Genomic DNA, 21,298 nt, shown 5'->3' on the forward strand with positions numbered 1-21,298 from the left:
AAGGCATCCAAATTGGTAAGGAAGAAGTAAAACTTTCACTATTTGCTGATGTCATGATACTATATATAGAAAATCCTGGGGCACCTGGCTGCTCAGCCTGTAAAGCATGGGACTCATGCCCCATACTGGGCATGGAGCCTACTTAAAAACAAACAAACAAAAACAACCCTAAGGACTCCACCAAAAATCTACTAGAACTGATAAGTGAGTTCAGTAAGGTTGCAGGATACCAAATTAATATTAAAAAATCCATTGCATTTTTATACACAAATAATGAAGTAGCAGAAAGAGAAATTAAGAAAACAATCCCATTTACAGTTGAACCAAAAAGAATAAAATACCTAGGAATAAACTTAACCAAGGAGGTGAAAGACCTGTATTCTGAAAACTAGAAAACACTGATGAAAGAAATTAAAGATGACACAAACAAATGGAAGGATATTCCATGCTCATGGATTGGGAGAACTAATGTTAAAATGTCCATACTACCCAAAGCAATCTACAGATTTAATGCATCCCGAGCAAAACACCAAAATTTTTCACAGAACTAGAACAAATAATCCTAAAATTTGTATGGAACTACAAAAGACCCTGAATAGCCAGAGCAGTCTTGAAAAAGAAGAACAAAACTTGAGGTATCACAATCCAGATTTCAAGATACACTATGAACCTGTAGTAATCAAAACAGTGTGGTACTGGCACAAAAGTAGACACATAAAGTAATAGAACAGAGCCCGGAAATAAACCCACAATTATATGGTCAATTAATCTATGACAAAGGAGGCAAGAATATGCAATGGAAAAAAGTCTCTTTGGCAAATGGTGGAAAGACTGGATAACCATATGCAAAAGAATGAAACTGGACCACTTTCTTTCACTTTACACGAAAATAAACTCAAAATGGATTGAAGACCTAAATGTGAGACCTAAAACCATAAAAATCCTGGAAGAGAGTGTAGGCAGTAATTTCTCTGACATAAACTGTGGCAGTGTTTTTCTAGATATGTCTCCTGAGACAAGGGAAACAGAAGCAAAAATAAACTGTTAGGACTACATCAGAATAAAAAGCTTCTGCACAGCAAAGGAAACAATCAACAAAACAGAAAGACAGCCACTGAATGGGAGAAGATATTGCAAATAACATAACTGATAAGAGGTTAGTATCCAAAATATATAAAGAATTTACACAACTCAACACAAAAAACCCCCAGATAATCCAATTTAAAAAAGGGCAGAAGACATGAACAGACATTTTGGCAAAGAAGACATCCAGATGGCCAACAGGCACATGAAAAGATGCTTAGCATCACTCATCATCAGGGAGATGCAAATCAAAACCACAGGGAGGTATTACCTCTCACCAATCAGAATGGCTAAAATAAAAAACACAAGAAACAGCAAGTAGCAGCAAGGATATGGAGAAAAAGGAACCCTCATGCACTGTTGGTGGAAATGCAAACTGGTGCAGCCATCTCAAAAAATTAAAAATAGAATTAGCATATGATCCACTAATTCCACTACTGGGTATTTACCAAAGAATATGAAAGCACTAATTCTAAAAGGTATGTGCGTCCCTATGTTTATTGTAGCATTATTTACAATAGCCAGATTATGGAAGCAGCCCCAAGTATCCATCAATAGATGAATGGATAGGGCCGCCTGGGTTGCACAGTCAGTAAAAGCCTCTGACTCTTGGTTTCGGCTCAGGTCATGATCTCAGGGTTGTGAGATCGAGCCCCGATCGGGCTCTGTGCTCGGCTTAGAGTTTGCTTAAGAATCTCTCTCCCTCTCCCTGTTGCCCCTCTGCCTGGTGCTTGCTCTCTCTCTCTCTCTCTTTTTCTCTCTCTCAAATAAATCTTTTTAAAAAATAGATGAATGGATAAAGATGTGATCTAATACACAACAGAATATTACTCAGCCATAAAAAATGAAATCTTGCCATTTGCAACAATATGGATGGATCTAGAGGGTATAGTGCTAAGTGAAATAAGTCAGAGAAAAACAAATACCATATGATTTCACTAATATGTGAAATTTAAGAAACAAAAATGAACAAAGGAAGAAGACAAAAAACCAGACTCTTAAATTTAGAGAACAAACTGGTAGTTACAGGAGTGGGGGTTGGGGGGATGTATGGATGAAATAAGTGAAGGGAATTAAGAAAACACTTATGTTGGGGGCGCCTGGGTGGCTCAGTCGTTAAGCGTCTGCCTTCGGCTCACGGTGTGATCCCAGGGTCCTGGGATCAAGCCCCGCATCGGGCTCCCTGCTCTGCTGGAGCCTGCTTCTTCCTCTCCCACTTGCCCTGCTTGTGTTCCCTCTCTTGCTGGCTGTCTGTCAAATGAATAAATAAAATCTTTAAAAAAAAAAAAAGAATACACTTATTTTGATGAGCACTGAGTAATGTATAGAATTATTGAATCACTGTATTGTACACCTGAATCTAATATAACATTGTATGTTAATTATCCTGGAATAAAAACAAAAGAATGATAAAATGTTAAAGATAAGATAGGAAAAAATATATATCAAGAGCTCGTGTAACTCAATAATAGAGTCAAATATCCCAATTTTAAAAATTGACAGAATTTGAATAGATATTTCTCCCAAACAAATTGTTCCAGTGTCAAATAAACATGAAAATATGCTCAACAGCATTTGGCACCAGGGAAATCAAAATCACAATGAGATACCACTTCATACCCACCAGGATGGCTATAATCAGAAAGGTATTAACAAGGGTTGGTGAGAATGCAGATAAATTGGAACCCTTGTAACACTGGTGGTGGGAATGTAAAATGGTGTAACTGCTTTGTAAAAACAGTTCGGCAATTCCTCAAAAGGTTAAACATAGAACATATGACCCAGCAGTTTTACTCCTAGGTATATATATACCCAAGAGAGATGAAAACATCCACACAAAAACTTGTATACAGGGGCACCTGGGTGGCTCAGTCAGTGTGTCTACCTTTGGCTCAGGTCATCCCAGAGTTCTGTGATAAATTCCCGTATTTGGCTCCTTGCTCGCAGGGAGTCTGCTTCTCCCTCTGCCTGCTGCACTCCCTGCCTTTTTTTTTTTTTTTTTTTTTAAATTTTTTTTTTTTTTTTTNACAGAGAGACAGCCAGCGAGAGAGGGAACACAGCAGGGAGTGGGAGAGGAAGAAGCAGGCTCCCAGCGGAGGAGCCCGATGTGGGACTTGATCCCGATCCCGGAATGCCGGGATCACGCCCTGAGCCGAAGGCAGACAGGCAGACGCTTAACGACTGCACTACCCAGGCGCCCCTGCTCTCCCTGCTTTTGCTCGCACGCGCTCTCTCTCTGTTAAATAAATAAAATCTTTGCCACTTAGTTCAGTCAAAAACAAAAACAAACAAAAAAAACAAAGCAGAAATGTAAGGTCAGCCTGATTTCTGGTTCTCTGTGTATGACTTTTTTTTTTCTTTGTCGGTTGTTTGTGGGGCATTTTCTTTATCCTTGAAATCTAAAAGTTTGACCAGAAAAAATCTAGTTGTCACTATCTTTTCAGTAATTGTGCCTGTTGTTTTTTTTTTAATTCAATTAATCAACATATAGTAGTACATTGTTAGTTTTTGATGTAGTGTTCAGTGGTTGATCATCAGTTGCCTGGTATTTTGTGAGCGCTTTTGAGCTAGAGATGCAGAACATTCTTTGACTCAGGAAAGTATTCATTTCCCCTTTTAAAAACCTTTGATTATTGGGGCACCTGGCTGGCTCAATGGGTAGAGCATGCAACTCTTGATCTCAGGGTTGTTAAGTTCAGGCACAGAGCCTACTTAAAACAGATAAACAAAAACAAAAATTTTGATTATGGTTTCTGTTCATTTGTTTCAGGAATAACAGTTAGTTGAAATTTCTCTCTCTCTTCTCTCCTTATCTGTCTTCTCTCATAGTTTCTATTACTTTGTCCTTTCCATCTCTATTATGTAAATTTCTCAAATTTGTAATCCCCATACATCTAATTAAATATTCTGCTCTTTACAACTTCTAGTAAAGATTTGAAATGAGTTGGCATATTTACTTTTTTTTTTTAAGATTTTATTTATTTACTTGACAGAGAGAGAAACAGCCAGCAAGCGAGAGAGGAAACACAAGCAGGGGGAGTATGAGAGGAAGAAGCAGGCTCCCAGAGGAGGAGCCTGATGTGGGGCTCGATCCCAGGACTCCGGGATCACGCCCTGAGCCGAAGGCAGACGCTTAACGACTGAGGCGCCCAGGCGCCCTGGCATATTTACTTTTTAAATTATTTTTCCTTTGCTTTTTCCCCTCTCTTATTTCCACTTTCGCATCTCAACGACTTCTTTTCATTTCTTTCTATGAACTTTGATCTCTCATTTCAGTGTTTTAGCATATTTGTTAAGAATAATGTAGTTGATGTGGAAAATTTAACTTGTTCCTCCTTCCGTATTCACTTTCTGAATTACAAATGCAGAGTTTCTCTTATGTTGTGGAATGTCACCTCCCCGCAGTTACTCTTCCTTGAAAAAGGAGAGGAGTATATAGGTCTAGCACCTACCCAATAAACAGGATAGGTAGGTACCTCACTGGCTACTTGTTGGTATAGAAATGGTCCTTTCAGATACTAAACTAAAGGACTAATTGGTGCCCATAGTTTTGGAATACTTTTTGTGTCTAGCAGTCATTTTTGTGCCTCCTACTTGATCTGAGGGGACAGGGGCAAGGGGGGACAGGGGCATCAATTTCTGTGGCCTGGGTAATTTGACTTTGGAAAAGAGAATTTGTTTTTGATAATTTGAAAACTAAGCTACAAATACCTGTGGTGCCTGAGTGTAATGCTCCTAGGGCCTTTGCTTGCTCAAGTCTTCCTGCATCTGTCTTCAAATACCAAGATGTGTGTACTATTTTGTGTATTATAGAACCTGAAGTAGGGAGGGGAGGCCATGGGCATGTAATAGTGCTGACTCTTCTAAGTGGGTCTGTCATGGTAGGGTGGTACATATCACCTCTGCCGTTGCTGGCTCTGGAGAGAGCTGTTTTATTTTTTAAAGAGATTTATTTATTTGAGGGTGAGAGAGAATGAGCACAGGGGGCGGGGAGGGGTAGAGGAAGAGAGGGAGAGAATCCCAAACAGACTCTGTGCTGAGCCACAGAGCAGACTCGGGGCTCAATCTCATGACCCTGAGATCAAGACCTGAGCTGAAACCAAGAGTCAGATGCTCAGCTAACTGAGCCACCCAGGTGCCTCTGGAGAAAGCTGTTTTAAATCAGGTAGTTGGAGGAGGTGGAGCCACATGTGGGGGTTAGAAATCTATTACCTTCCTGCCTAGCTCTTTTGTTGTATTTCAAGCCCCATTCCTGCCTTGGGCAGGAAAGTAATCTTTGGGTCCAACAGTTCTTTAAGCTTTGCAGTCCTAATTTCCAGCATTGTTAATAACTTTGTCATTGTTTCCTTAAGTGTAGCAATGAAAATACCAATGAAAAATTAAGGCAGAGGCAATGATAGAGATGAACCAGGTACTGTTAGGTAGCCTCCATTTTAACTTCCAGCTTGGATTAACTTTTTGAAAGGAGGAAGATGAGAGAATAGTGTGGAAAACAGCGAGTCATGGAAGAAGAAAGAGTTAGAGATCTTGTACCAAATGATTTCCAGTTCCTCAGGGAAGTATGATTAACATTGAAGTCAAATAGCCAAGGATTAAAATAATCATAGTTTCCCTAGATCTGGAAAATGTTATGCCATCATTTCCTAAATGACAGCATGGAAGCTAAGAAGGGTTAAGGGACTCCAAGGTCATAGAAAGGACATAGAAAAGGAACTCCAAGGACATGGAGAAAAACCAAGATGGAATACAGGGTGGTATAGTTCACTTCTAGATTCTATTTGGTCATGTTTTATTTGATTTTCTCACAAATAATTTGGTCTGTATTAAAAACAAATTTAAAGAAACAACCAAATTTTATAATAAGCAAAAGTAGAAAAAGCTTTCGTTTCTCCTTCATCACTTTCTTGGAGCAAATTCTTAAGCCACATTCCCCACCTGACTCAGTTTCCTCATACAAATAATGTATGAAAAGTGTAGTTCTAAACTTCGGCCTCATATTAGAATCATCTGGCTACTGTTTAAATGCCCAAAGCTCAGGCCACAGTGCAGACCTCGTATGACTCAGGCATTATTTTTTCAAGTTTCCCAAATAATTATAATGTGTAGCCAAAGTTGAGAGCTACTGAAGTTCTTTCAAGGCATATACTCATTTGATCTCAGATATTCTGACTTCAGTCATTTTATAGTAGTTGGGGCAGTTCTAATTAGTGAGTATTGGCCTGAAATAAACTAGATCACTTGGTTCTGATATTTCTGCCAATTGTGCACTGTCTATGAGTAGGGTAGAGCCACCCTTTAAGAAGAGAGTTTGGTATGTGGTGGAACCTGAAGTTGAAGGACCAGACCTCGTGGGGCTGGATCCCAGGACATGAGATCATGACCTGAGCCAAAGTCAGATGCTTAACCAACTGAGCCACCTGGGCACCCCACCTCCCAGGATTTATTTATGCCCACCCCCCCAGGTTCTTAATATGAAAGATTTCAAACATACAGAAAAGTTGAAAGAATAATACAGTGATGATAGTTTGCTATATTTGCATCATGTCTGTCTAGCTACCTATATTTGCTGAATACTTTGAAAATTAATTTCTACACATTCACAAATAACATTACCACACCCAAGAACATTTTTTAAAAGATTTATTTATTTATCTGAGAGAGAAGGGAGAGGGAGAGAGAACACAGCAGGGGAAGGGCCAGAAGGTGAGAGAGAAGCAGACTCCCTGCTGAGTGCAGAGCCTGAGGTAGGGCTTGATCCCAGCCAGGACCCTGAGATCATGACCTGAGCGGACATCAGATGCTTAACCAGCTAAGCCACACAGGCGCCCCCATTGTGTGTTGTTTTGTTTTTTTTTTTCTTTTAAGGTTTGTTTATTTGAGAGCCGCACACAACACGGGCGCATGTGGGATCGGGGGGCAGAGGGAGAGAATCTCAAGCAGACTCCTGGCCAAACAGGGAGCCCAGCAAGGGGAGCCTGACAGGGCAAGCCTGACAGGGGTTCAGTCTTATGACCCTACCATCATGACCTGAGCCAAAACCAAGAGTTGGAGGCTCAGCCCAGCTGAGCCACCCAGGCACCCCACACCCAAGAATGTTCTTAAAAATGCCCTAATATCTTCTGTTACTTCACATTTGGTTTTTCCCACTGTCTAAAAACATTTTATGGCTGTTTTCTTCAAAGTGGGTCTAAGTAATATTCATGCATTGCATTTGGTGGTTATATTTCTGAAGTCTTTTAACTGAGAACTGTATCTTCCCCCCATCTCTTCCCTTAAGATTTTGGGTTTTGAAGAGACCAAATCAGTTTTGTTGTAGGAAGTCCCACATTCTAGATCTGATTATTTCTTCATGTAATGGAATACTTCTTGTAATTGTTTTCATTGCTCTTTCTCCTGAATTTCCTATAAAGGAAAAATTAGGTTTAAAGATGTGTTTAGGGCCTCTTGGGTGGCACAGCGGTTAAGTGTCTGCCTTCGGCTCAGGGCGTGATCCCGGCATTATGGAATCGAGCCCCACATCAGGCTCCTCCGCTATGAGCCTGCTTCTTCCTCTCCCACTCCCCCTGCTTGTGTTCCCTCTCTCGCTGGCTGTCTCTATCTCTATCGAATAAATAAAATCTTTTTTAAAAAAAGTAATCTGTGGAATAATCCTTTAGCACCATGGGAATTTTCTGTTTCCCAACAGTTTTCACCAGATGATTTTTAGCACCCCTTGATCATCTTTGCCTGAGCCACTTATTTCATTGGAGGTTGCACAATGGTGATTTAAAAAATTCTTTCCTTCTGCATTTATTAACTAGCATTCTAATGTAAAGGAGAGCTTTCCCTCTCTACCAAGGATGAACCCTTCTTTTTTTTTTTAACAGTATATATTTTTTTATTATGTTATGTTAGTCACCATACAGTACATTCCTAGTTTTTGATGTAAAGTTCCATGATTCATTACTTGCGTACAACACCCAGTGCACCATGCAATACGTGCCCTCCTTAAAAGAAGTAAATTGCTTGCTTCATTCTTTTTCTTTATCAGTCTTCAGAGTAAGAAGTTGATGTCATAGTTACCCCTAATGGTGACTTTCTGAGCAATTTTTTTTTTACTCTCTGAGCTATTACTGTGTGTTTATGGATTCTTATTTATTCATGATATTATAATGAATTTTAGTCAATATTCTTTTCAATACTTATATTGTCTCAAATTTGCTGGTAGAAACCCCTTAAAACTGGCTCCAAGGTCTTTATGACATGCTCCCCATTGGTCTGAGTGCTTCATTGCCCTCTGGTACAACATAATTTTCAAAAATTTACCTTGAAGATAATTTTTTTGTATTTTGTTTTTTTGTATTTCTTTCTAGCTTTTTTTTTTTTTTTAAAGATGTTACTCATTTGTCAGAGAGAGAGAGAGAACAAGCAGAGGGAGGGGTAGAGGGAGAAGCAAGCTCCCTGCTGAGGAAGGAGTCCATTGCAGGACTCAGTCCCAGGACCCAGGGATCATGACCTGAGCCGAAGGCAGGCGCTTAACCCACTGAGCCACCCAGGCGTCCCTAGAATATTTTGTTTTAATATTAACATATGAAAAATATTTTTCTCCTCTTTTCTCGCCAGAAGTAGCATACTATAGTCAATGTTTTACTCCTTGTTTTTTCTTCTCTCAATAATGTATCTTGGAGATCGTTCCATATCAGTGCATAGAGAACATCCTTATTCTTGCTGCATTTCCTTTTTATTAAATGTACTGTAATTTAATCAGATGGACATTTGGGTAATTTCCTATCTTGCTAATGCAAACAATGCTTTAGTGAATAACCTTGTATATACGTCATCTGGTGTGGGAACAGCTGTACCTGTAGGATTGGATCACTAACCAGAAGTGAGATTGTTGGGTTAATGGTATATATAATTATAATTTTGATAGATAATACCTAATTGCTGATGTTAGACTACTACTAGCAATGAATGAGAGTGTCTGTTTTCCCATAACCTTGCCAAGAGAGTGCATTATTAAATTTTTGGATTTTTGCTAATCTGATGAGTGAAAAAAATTTTTTTCTTCTTATGTGTGAGGTTGAATATTTTTACATATGTTTAAAGTTCATTTGTATTTCCTTTTCTGTGAATTTTATGATCATATTCTTTGTCCATTTTGGACACAATACTTTGTCCAAATTACTGTTCTCTTTATTTTATGTATCTATGCACACGCATATATATACACAAACCTATGTTTTTTTCTATAGTATGTTTATATATGGGATATTTGCTCTTTCATCATTGATATGATTGCCATTATTTTTTCTTACTTTGTCATTTTATTGTTTGTTGGGGTTTTGTTTTGCTTATGGTGTTTTTTGCTTTGCAGAATTCTTTGACTTCTATGTATTCAAATTTATCCTTTTTTTTTTAATAGCTTTGGATTTTGAGTCATAGTTAGAAAATCCTTACCAATTCCAAGGTTATAAAGATTTCTTCTGTATTTTCTTCTAATACTTGTATGGTTTCATTTGTTACATTGAAGTTTTGGATTCACTTGGAATTCTCTTGATATGAGGTATAGCTCTAACTTTATTTTTTCCCTAGATGGCTACCTTACTCCCATTTAGTGAAAAATCAAATTTTTTCTACCTTTATGAGATACTAAAATTCCATATCCATTTTGATCAATTTGGGGAATTTTAGTCTTCTGTTGGTCTCCCATTCGTTTATATGCCGGTACTACACAGTTTTAATTATTGAGGCATTATGTTTTGATATCTGGTAGGACTTTATCCCTTTCACTACTCTTATTTTTCTTTTTTCTTTTTTTTTTTTCTCTTCTTGTTTCCATATGAACTTTAAAGTCAGCTTGTCCATTTTAAAAAATAAACTAGCATTTTTTATTGGGATTATTAAATTCTAAATTAGGGAGAATTACCTAAGAATTTGATGTATCATTCCATTTGTTCAAGTCTTTTTTGTATTTGTGTTCTTCATTAGTGTTTTAAAATTTTCATCTAGTAGTTCTGCATTTTCTTTTTAGCTTATTCCTAAATATTTTATCTTTTTGTTGCTGTTATAAATTAGATTTTTCCCCACCTACTAGTGATTGATTGCATATGTAATAAAAACTATTGTTTTCTGTGTATTTTGTACCATTCTACTTTACTGAATTTTCTTATTTTTCTTGGTTGATTTTCTAAGATGTTAAAGAATACGAATACAAATATCATCTGCTAATAGTGACAGTTTTACACTCTTCTTCCCAATTTTTTGCTATTACTAATCTTGTTTCATTTCGCTGACTTTATACCTTTGGCACAGTATTTAATAATACATAATGGATATCTGTCTTCTTCCCAACTTTTCCCCATTAAGCAAGCTGCTGACTTTAGGGCTAAAAATATATATTTTGTCATGTTAAGGAAGTGTTTATATATTCCTATCTTATTTTTTTAAAGATTTATTTGTTTATTTTAGAGAGGGAGTGAGAGAGCATGCACGTGAGCTGGGGAAGGGGCAGAGGGAGAGAGAGAGAGAATCCTCTAGCAGACTCTCTATTCAGCGTGGAGCCAGACACAGGGCTCAGTCCCAGGACCCTGAGATCATGACCCAAGCTGAAAGCAAGAGTTGGCCGCCCAACTGAGCCACCCAGGTGCCCCTATTTGATTTTTTTAAATCAAGAAGTGTTGAATTTTGTCAAATGACTTCTGATATCTGTGGAGATGATCATATGCCTTTTCCCCTTAGTTTCCTCGTAGTGATCCTTTCTTGCATTCCTAGACCAAACTCCACTTCATTATGATGCATTATTCTTCTTCTAATGTACTGTTGTATTCTATTTAAGGTTTGATTTAGAATCTTACATTAACATAAGAGAGATTGATCTATAACGTTCTGCCTGCAGTTTGTATCAGCTTTTTATTTTTTTAAAGATTTTATTTGAGAGAGAGAGAGAGAGTGCATGAGTGGGGAGGAGAGGGAGAAGCAGGCTCCCTGTGAGCAGCGAACCTGACGTGGGGCTCAATCCCAGGACCCCTGGATCACAACCTGAGCCAAAGGCAGACACTTAACCAATGTAGCAACCCAGGCACCCCGTATCAGCTTTTGATACTCATGTTATATTTGCTTCTTAAAAGGATTTAGGAAGTTTTCTTTCTTTTCGTATGCTCTGGAGTAGTTTCAGATCACTAGACTTATCTGCTCTTTAAAGGGTTAATGTTTCCATTAAATCTGTGTGTGGTGCTTTTGGGGGGCATTATCCTATTTACATAGATAGAGACTATTTTCTTCAAGCTTTTGCTCATATCTATGTGGCTACTTCCTTATTTTTTATTTTATATATTTGGACTTTCTCCCTTTTTACTTACTAGATTAGCGGTTTAACTATTTTATTGATTTTCCCCCAATGTACCAGTTTTTTGATTTATTTATTCTGTTTTTCTATTTTCTGATTAATTTCTACTTTTATCTGTGTTAATGCCTTCATTTTGATTTCTTTCAGTTCACCTTATTGGTTTTTCCCTGACTTTTTGAGTCAGATGTAGAGTCAGATTTCTTTCTTTCTTTTCTTTTTTCCCCGTGATGTAGATATTTATGGTTGTGAATTTTCTTCTTTATTGGTTCAACTATATTTAGGTTCTAATATGTAACATTTTCCTTATTTTGGCATTTTCTAGAAATTTTGCAATTGATTTCATTTTTAACCGAAGTCCAAGGTTTTTGTTGTTGTTTTAAGATTTGATAGGGTCTTTGTTTCATGATTTTAAGTATATAATTTCATTAAGTGAATTGTCATCAGAGTATTATCCCACTGTTGCTTTGTGGATTTATCTGGGTTTTCTTTTTAATTCTAGTATAGTTAACATACAGTGTTATATTTGTTTCAGGTGTACAGTGTAGTGGTTCAGCAATTCCATATATTACTCAGTGCTCATCAAGATAAGTGTATACTTAATCCCCTTCACTATAGAGATTTTCTTTATAGCCTTTCTTAAGGTCAGTTTTTGTTAATGATCCATGGAGACTTAAAAAGATGGCTTTTTCTTTTCTTTTCTTTTCTTTTTTTAAGATTTTATTTATTTATTTGACAGAGATAGACAGCCAGCGAGAGAGGGAACACAAGCAGGGGGAGTGGGAGAGGAAGAAGCAGTCTCATAGCGGAGGAGCCCAATGTGGGGCTCGATCCCACAACGCCGGGATCACGCCCTGAGCCGAAGGCAGACGCTTAACCGCTGTGCCACCCAGGCGCCCCAAGATGGCTTTTTCTTAAAGTAAAATATAATTAAGGCATAGTTTTTTCTCTAATAATTATTAATACCTAGTATATATATCCATCTAAAATTTTGAAATTATAAAATCAGTATTTGGCAATAATGTAAAACCATAACAGCCAAATAGAAGATGTCGTAGACATCTATTATCTTGTTAAGTGAGAATTTTTCTGAAGCATGACAAAATTAGGTACTTTCCATGTAAAATTTCTATGTGTACCATAAAGAATACTTAGAAAAACTGAAAATTTAATGAAAAATAAAATATACAGCTATAATATATAAAATAGGAAAAAAACTTAAATTTATACTTTATGCAGTTTAAAATGAATTTTAAAATTATGTTAGAACAAGTGGGTCTTATATTTGGTGTGTATACAAAATATTTTGGTTTTGTAAGTATCTGCAAAACAATGTGGCATGATGCTATCAATTAATTTTAATTTGACAGATATAAAAATGGAGGTAAAGTAAGGAGGGCTCTGAGGCTTAGGGTCCCAGTTTCATAATTCTTAAGTGAAGCTGGTATATGTTCCTGAGTTTTGCCTCTGTAATTTCTAATTTCTATATAATACTGAAACTTTATTTTCTCTCTCTCATTCTTTTTTAGAATTTTTATTTGGCTGCTGCCTTGAGATACCAGCCCTAAAAATGCCAGCTTGTTTGGACTTAGAAGATGACCTGGATAAATGATAAAAATTAAAGACATTTTGGTGAGTGAAATCTTACATCAAAGAGTGGTTAAGGCTCAACTTAATTCCACACAAGAGAATGACTCTACTAAAGTTACACAGCAAATAAAAAACTCTTGTTTCCTCCATCGTCTGGCATTTTGTCAAAGGAAAAAATGGTCCTTCAACCGGTTAACGGGAGGCATCAGCATGTTTAATGAAGCCCAAAATTCACTAAGTTTGAGTGCCTTCTGTTCCTCTGGGGTTGAGACCTTAATCTGTTTTTCTTTCTCTTAGAGAGCCCACAGACTTCTCAGGAGGCACATCATAACATTTTTTTAAAGATTTATTTATTTATTTGAGAGAGAGAGAGCGAGCACGAGTGGACAGAGCAGAGAGAGAGGGAGAGAGAATCTCAAGCAGACTCTGCACTGAGCGAGGAGCCCAATGCAGGGCTCAATCTCATGACCCTGAGATTGTGACCTGAGACAAAATCAGGAGTCAGACACTCAACTGAGGGAGCCACCCAGGCATCCTGGCACATCATAATATTTAAATGCATTTTAAATACCTGGTCTCCTCCAGCACTGTACCAAACCCAGCATAGTTCACCCAGACCTAGTGTTGGACTAGTCAATTGTGGGAGTCATAGAAATTGAAAACTGTTGGCTGAGACTTACACAGCTATAGCATGTTTCATTTAGCCTGCAGAGTATTTTCCAAAAATGTAAAACAATTTTAAAATCTGGAGATTTCACTGACTATATGGATTTTAGTCTTTTCTTAAAATTCAGAACATCTGTAGTGCTGGGCCTGCACAACCCCTCCCATCCTTCCAAAAATAAAGTAATAAGGTGGAGCGGAGTAGTGGCTGCTTAGCATAGATGGGTATGTGAGTTTTCTGTTGCCTAAATCATTCATACAGAATGTGCAAATGCGTTTAACATCCAGTGTTCTTCCGTTATTTTATCTGCCTGACTCCTGTGAGTATGTGAGTTTGTGGTTTCTCATGTAGATCATAGGGTCTTGTCTTTTGTTCAGATAGCAGCCAAGTTGGTAATCTGAATGGCCTGTGACAGTCTTTTCTCATTATTCAGCTACCTGTACCAGTCCTTTCTCTTCAGATTTAAATGTAAACCTGGTGCCTATTAGCTGGTTAGATGTATAATGTATATGATATATAAATTTATATTACTTATAAGTATATAAGTAATATATTTACAAATATTTATGTTTAAATATATTTATTTATTTTTAATCCTACTGTGATTTGGAATATGTTCATAAGTAAGCTTCTAAGCCTTCCTGATGTCTGGTGGAGTTTTACCTTGGAGCAGTACTATGTTGCTGGTATGCTTGCTTTTTTTCTTTTCTTTCTTTTTTTTTTTTTTTAATTTTTATTATGAACAACTTCAAATATTTTATAAAATTACACTACAAACAAAAATATAATCAACACTTATATACCCATTGCCTATATTTAACCTTTATTAGCCTTTTGCCATATTTGCTTAATCTATTTTTCCCTCAATTATTTTATTTTATTTTTTAAAAGATTTTATTTATTTGAGAGAGAGAGAGAAAATGATAGAGAGTGAGAGACCAGGAGGAGGAGCAGAGGGAGAGGGACAAGCAGACTCCCTGCTGAATGTGGAGCCTGACATGGGGCCCAATCCCAAGACCCTGAGATCATGACCCGAGCCAAAGTCAGACACGTAACCAATGGAGCTACCCAGGCACCACTCCCTCAATTATTTTAAAGTAAATTATAAGCATCATGACATTTTACCCCTGAGTGCTTCAGTGTGCATGTCTTAAACAGTAAGAACATTGTCCTGTATAACCATAACACCATTATTATCACGCCTAACAAAATTAGTGGTAATTCCCCAGGGTACCTGGGTGGCTCTGTCAGTTAAGTGTCTGAGTCTTGATTTCAGCTCAGGTCATGATCTCAGGGTTGTGAGATCAAGCCCTGTGTCAGGCTCTGTGCTCAGCAGAGAGTCTGCTTGAGATTCTTTCTTTCTCCCTTTCCCTTTGCCTCCCCCCACCCAATAAAATAAATGAATGAATGAATGAATGAATGAATGAATCTTTTTTAAAAATTAGCAGTAATTCCCTAATTCTCCTAAAAATGTGCCTTACATCTTTTTTTTTTCCAAACCAAGACCTAATAAAGGACCATACACTGCATTTGATTTTTAAGCCTTTTAAATCTCTTTTAACATAGAATAGTTGCACCCACCTTTTTCTTTCATGACCACTGACTTACTGAAGAGGCCAAGCCAGTTATGCTCTAGAAATCCTGCCCTCTAGATTTGTCTATTTCCTCATGGTGTTATTTAAGTTATTCCTCTATCTCCTGTATAAAGACTTGTTAGATTCAGGTTAAACTTTTTTGGCAGTAATATTTCATTGGTAATATGGTGCAGTTAATACTGTACATAATTTCTGGGTTTTTTCTGTTAGTGGTGCAAAGGTTGGTCATTGTGTTTAGGTGATGACAGCCAGAGCCTCCCACTATGAAGTTAGTTTTCCCTTTGTCAAGCAGCAAATCTCTGGGATGATAGTTTGACATCATGTGAATATCCAGTTACTTCTCTGTCAGTTTTTCACATGTTTTATTCTTATTAATGATCCTTTTCTGAATTACTTTATTAGGGATCACAAAATTATGATTTTTCTAATGATACTTTTTATATTTAAGTTGGCATTCTTCTATAAAAAAGAGCTTTCCTTTATCAACTGAAGCTGGTAAGCTATCCTGAAATATTACCCTGAAATGGTTTAGTTTGGAAATCTACTTCATTCTACCTTGGAATGGTAAAATAAATAATATGCTTGCTTTTTAAATTTCTCCTGGATATCACATGTATTCTTATGTTCTTTATAAAAGATGAAAAGAGCTCCAATTAGAAGTGAAACCAGTAGATACTCTGGAAATATATTATGTGGTGAGTGAGGAAATTCACTGGTGGTTAATCTTAACAAACCTGGAGAGGTAGCACATGGCTCTCTTGTAAGTGAGCAAATGAGTTTCAGGCTAGTCAACTATAATCTGTTTTCTCTCTCCAGGAGCAGGGCACTGAACTGCATTTCACTTGAAGGTTTGTTAATCATTTTGATTATAAATCTTTTGTTAAAGAGTAGATTTTAAGTGGACAGTATGTCAATGAATATGTTATCTGGAAGAAACTTCAAAAGTTTTTGGAGGGGAGGCCAGCAATTTTTTTCATATTGACTTTTAATTTCTTTGTTTTTTAAGCATCTGTATTGTGCCCATAGTACTTTTAAACCGGTAGTTCCTGAATTTGGATAAGCTGATATGTTGTGTCTGCCAGTAAATGGTTTTCCAAATCCAGATTTGCCAGCCTTCATGGCATGACCAGTGACCTCTTTGGAAGACTATCAAAATCCAGGGGTTTTAGTTGGTCTCCTTCTTTCCATTTTAAGATTCTTTTGGAAACGTATCTTAAATTTGAAATTTGAAATCCTCTTCTTGCAGTCATTCCAGCTGGAACTACTAAATAGTTCCAGTATTTCAGGCAGTCTCAGCAATCAGTCTTTTTCCTCATGAGCAGCAGCTTCTAAGCCCTAAAATCTTTTTTAGTTTTGTTTATTTACCTCTAAAGTTCTTTAAAATCTGTAAAGTACAGATGGCAATTGACTAAAGGCAATGGTATTTATAAGGGATTTTCTGAATGCTGTTGTTTCTTAACCACTCAAATCACACTATTCCTTTGCAGTAGTCACAATACTAGAAAAGGATATAATTGCGAAGCTGTAAGGTGCTTTGCTCAAATGTAAAAGGGTTTTTTTGTCCCTTTCAAATTTACTTAAAACAGAGGATTTTTCCTCTAAGATTTTAGCTTAAATTGGTTTTGGGAACATCTTTGCTCTTAAGAAGTTTAAGTGACTATTTAAAAGAGGAAAAAAAAGTTACACAGTTTTTTAAAGTGGATACATTTTTTTCCATTTGTACTGATAATATAGCCATATTTTTTTTTTTAAAGATTTTATTTATTTATTTGACAGAGGTAGAGACAGCCAGCGAGAGAGGGAACACAAGCAGGGAGAAGCAGGGGAGGAAGCAGGCTCATAACAGAGGAGCCCGACGTGGGGCTCGATCCCATAACGCCGGGATCACGCCCTGAGCCGAAGGCAGACGCTTAACCGCTGTGCCACCCAGGCGCCCCGATAATATAGCCATATTATAGCATATTTAGTTTTGCATGTCCCCAGTGACTTCTAGCATATTTGGAAAATAGGAAAAGAAAATTTACCAGTGATCTTACCAACCTAGCACTATCACTTGTTTGCATTTTAGTGGAATTCTTTTCAGCTCTTTTTTCTTATCCAGCTTTAAAAACACATAGATGTGGGATGCCTGGGTGGCTCAGTTTGTTAAGCATATGCGTTCTGCTCAGGTCATGATCCCAGAGTTCTGGGACTGAGTCCAGAATCAGCCTCCCTGTTCAGTGGGGAGTCTGCTTCTCCCTCGGCCTGTGGCCTGCCATTCCCCCTGCTTGTGCCCTCTCTCTCTCTGACAAATAAATAGATAAAATCTTTAAATAAAATAAAATAATAAAAAAATAAAAAAACATAGTTGTAATTATGGTTTATGTAAGCATTGTTTTTAAATTAGAAGAGTTGTGTGAGGTTCTTACGTTTCCATGCCATCCTCACTTAACAGAGATGCTAAAAATTAATGTTCACTCATTTTTGGGTTAAGGATGTGATCTTCAGTCCCAAAGCTAATGGAGAAAATGGCCACATGGTGTGATCTTTACTACAGGTACTCTTTGGTAGACAGCATAACTGAAAATAGCAGGTAATGTGACTTCTGTAGATCTAAAAGTTAAAAAGTAATTTATTTCTGTCCTGGACATAGTTCTTTCCCTCCCTAAACATGTGTTAACCACTTACTTTCCTTTCCTAAAAGTATTTAAAAATGTTTTTGTTTTGTTCCTGAATTATTATCTTTAGCCATATCACTATTAACCCTTTAAAAGTTATTTTAAAGGGTCCTCGAGACTTTAGGATTTTAGGTAGTCCTCTGGATGTTTTTAGTTGGGTCAAGTTGTGCTTTTCAGATTAGAGAAAGAGAATGGCTCTAAAAACATTGGCTCCTCTGAAACTTGTCGGAACAGGAATAAGGGGAGTCTTGTGGAGCCCCTTGCTCTCTGGGGTCAGTCAAATGCTTATATAAATTAATTCTCAAAATAAAACTTGTTTTATTTTCTTGTGATCTCTTGTTCCCTCCTCCCCATATTACAGGCTTACCAAATGGTAACCTATGACATTATAGACATAAACATAATAAAAGGAACTCTATTTAAAACTGTAAATTTTTGGGACGCATGGGTGGCTCAGTCGGTTGGGTGGCTGCCTTGGGCTCAGGTCATGATCCCAGGGTCCTAGGATTGAGTCCTGCATCAGGCTCCTTGCTCAGCAGGGAGCCTGCTTCTCCCTCTTCTTGCTCTGCCTGAGGCTCCCACTGCTTGTGCTCTCTCTCTCTCTGACAATAAATAAATAAAATCTTTTTTTAAAAATGGTTAATTTTTATTTCAAGTATTTTTTTAAGATTATTTATTTATTTTTGAGAGAGTGAGTGAGTCAGCAAGCACAAGCAGAGAAGGGGAGCAGAGGGAGAAGCAGACTCCCCGTTGATCAGGGAGCCCCATGTGGGACTCGGTCCCAGGACCTTGGGATCATGACTCAAGCCAAAGGCAGACACTTAACCAACTGAGCCACCCAGGCACCCTATTTCAAGTATTTTTAAGAGCTAATTATTACAGAATATCTTAATTAATTTATCCTCTCTGTAATTTCTTAATTTTTATAGAGTGCTTTCTTATTACTTGGCAAATAAGTTACAGTTTTCACAGAACAATGAATTATACATTGTTGATTATATAATTATGCATTGTAATACCTTTTATCTTCTTTCTTCAAAGGTTTTCTTATTCTCCATTTGGCATATGCTACTGGAATAATATTCACCATGGTTTTGGATGACCTTCCAAACTTAGAAGACATCTATACTTCCTTGTGTTCATCAACAGTGGAAGACTCGGAGATGGATTTTGATTCTGGACTAGAAGATGATGACACAAAAAGTGATAGTATTTTGGAGGATTCCACAATCTTTGTGGCCTTCAAAGGAAATATAGATGATAAAGACTTCAAGTGGAAATTGGACACAATATTGGAGAATGTGCCCAATTTGTTACACATGGGTAATTTGCTTTAATTATTTTCTTCTTCTTGTTACTCTTTTTAAAAAGTGTTTGCTCTTCTGTGATTATCTTGAGTTTTACAATGTAAAACTGCTATACTGGATTGAAAGGCTGATTTTAAGTGCAGGATTTTAAGTGACATATAACATTATATTAGTTTCAGATATACAACATACCATTCCATATTTGTATATTGTGAAATGGTCACCACAATAAATCTAGTTAACATCTGTCACCATACGTAGTTACAATTTTGTTTCTTCTGATGAGAACTTTTAAGATATACTCTTAGCAATTTACAAATACGGAATAAAGTATTATTAATCATAGTCACTATGCTGTACATTACATCCCTGTGACAATAACTGGAACTTTGTACCTTTTGACCCCCTTCTCCCATTTTACCCTCTCCTCTCACCCCCTCCCCCCAGTCTCTGTCAACCACCAGTCTGTTCCTTGTATTTGGAGCTTGGTGTTTTTGTTTTTATTTTGTTTTGTTTTTTAAGATTCCACATGTCAGTGATATCATACTGTATTGTCTTTGTCTGCTTATTTCACTTAGCATAATGCCGCGAGGGTCCATCCATGTTTGTTTTAAATAGCAAGATTCTTATTTATGGCTGAATAATATTCCATTTTCTATATATATACCACATTTTTTTTGTTCATTCATCCATCCACAGACCCTTAAGTTGTTTCCATGTCTTTGCTTTTATAAATAATGCTGCAGTGAACATGGGGGTGCAGATGTCTTTTTGAGTTATTATTTTTGTTTTCTTCAGATAAATATTCGGAAGTAGAATTGCTAGATCATGTGATAGTTTTTTATTTTTTGAGGAACCTCAATACTGGTTTCCACAGTAAGAGTACCAGTTTACATTCTCACCAACACTGTACAAGGGTTCCTCTTTCTCTTCATCCTCCCCAACACTTGTTTTTTGTTTGTTTGTCGATAATAGCCATTCTAACAGATATGAGGTGATATCTCATTGTGGTTTTGATTTGCATTTCCCTGATGGTTAGTGATGTTGATCACCTTCCCTGTAACTGTTGGTCATCTGTATGTATTCTTTGGAAAAACGTCTGTTCGAGTCTTATGCCCATTTTTTAATTGGATTGTTTGGATTTTTGCTATTACGTTGCCTGATTTCTGTAAATATTCCAGATATTAATTCCTTATCAGATACATGATTTGCAAATATTTTCTCCCATTCAGTAGGTTGCCTTTTCATTTTGTTAATGGTTTCCTTTGCTCTGTGGAAGCTTTTTAGTTTGACGTGGTTCCATTTGTTAGTTTTTGTTTTTGTTTCCTTTACTTTTTTGTGTCCCATTGAAAAAAATTGCCTACACCAATGTCAAGGAGCTTACCACCTATATTTTCTTCTAGTTTTATGGTTTCGGATCCTACATCAAATCTTTATCTGTTTTGAGTTAACTTTTGTGTATGGTGTAAGATAGTGATCCCGTTTCGTTCCTTTGCAAGTGGCTGTCTAGTTTTCCCAGTATCACTTACTGAAGAGACTGTCCTTTCCCCATTGTGTATTCTTAGCTCCTTTGTCGTAAATTAATTGATCACATATGTATGGGTTTATTTCTGGGCTCTTTTGTTCCATTGATCTGTGTGTGTGTTTTTATGCCAATACCATACTGTGTTAATTACCATAACGTTGTAATATAGCTTGAAATCAGAGAGCTAGATTTTTTTTTTTCATGGAAATGCTGTTGTGTTTCTTTTAACTACATGGAGAAACTGAACATGATAAGGTATTGCTTAACATAGTAACGCTTAAATTATCTGCTCTAGTGGATAGGAGTTAATCTTAAGACTCATATTTTTTGTTTTTAACTCTCTTATCTTCAGTTTCCTTTCCTTCCTTCAATACTGGACCTTGAAGGCCCCTTAAAGCTCAGAAAGATCTTTTATGTGGTGATTCTACTTAAAATGTATGTGAAATATGTTTTCTTAAATTTTAGATTAGAGGTTACCAATTGGCAGCCTGTTGAATCCAGCCTGCAACCATGTGTTATGGCTCTACGTTAGTTTATTTTTTTTAATGCTTGA

The 21,298-nt window shown here is 37.0% G+C and overlaps 1 protein-coding gene across 13 annotated transcripts in view; it reads left to right on the forward strand.

Moving 5' to 3' along the window:
* NCOA6 (nuclear receptor coactivator 6) overlaps positions 1-21,298 on the forward strand; it is an 86,563-nt gene that overhangs the window by 14,174 nt on the left and 51,091 nt on the right. For 10 of the 13 annotated variants that reach the window (XM_002916397.4, XM_019796591.2, XM_019796589.2 and 7 more), the window contains 2 exons: positions 12,937-13,039; positions 18,955-19,236. In XM_002916397.4, coding sequence (XP_002916443.1) covers positions 19,002-19,236 — 235 coding nt within the window. In that variant the 5' untranslated portion in view covers positions 12,937-13,039; positions 18,955-19,001. Of the gene's footprint in view, positions 1-12,936; positions 13,040-16,072; positions 16,105-17,729; positions 17,829-18,954; positions 19,237-21,298 lie in introns of all 13 variants that reach the window. The other 3 variants (XM_019796586.2, XM_034641385.1, XM_034641384.1) reach the window with 2 other exon arrangements.

This window comes from Ailuropoda melanoleuca, chromosome 13 (genome assembly GCF_002007445.2).
Source record: "Ailuropoda melanoleuca isolate Jingjing chromosome 13, ASM200744v2, whole genome shotgun sequence".
NCBI classification, from domain to species: Eukaryota; Metazoa; Chordata; class Mammalia; order Carnivora; family Ursidae; genus Ailuropoda; species Ailuropoda melanoleuca.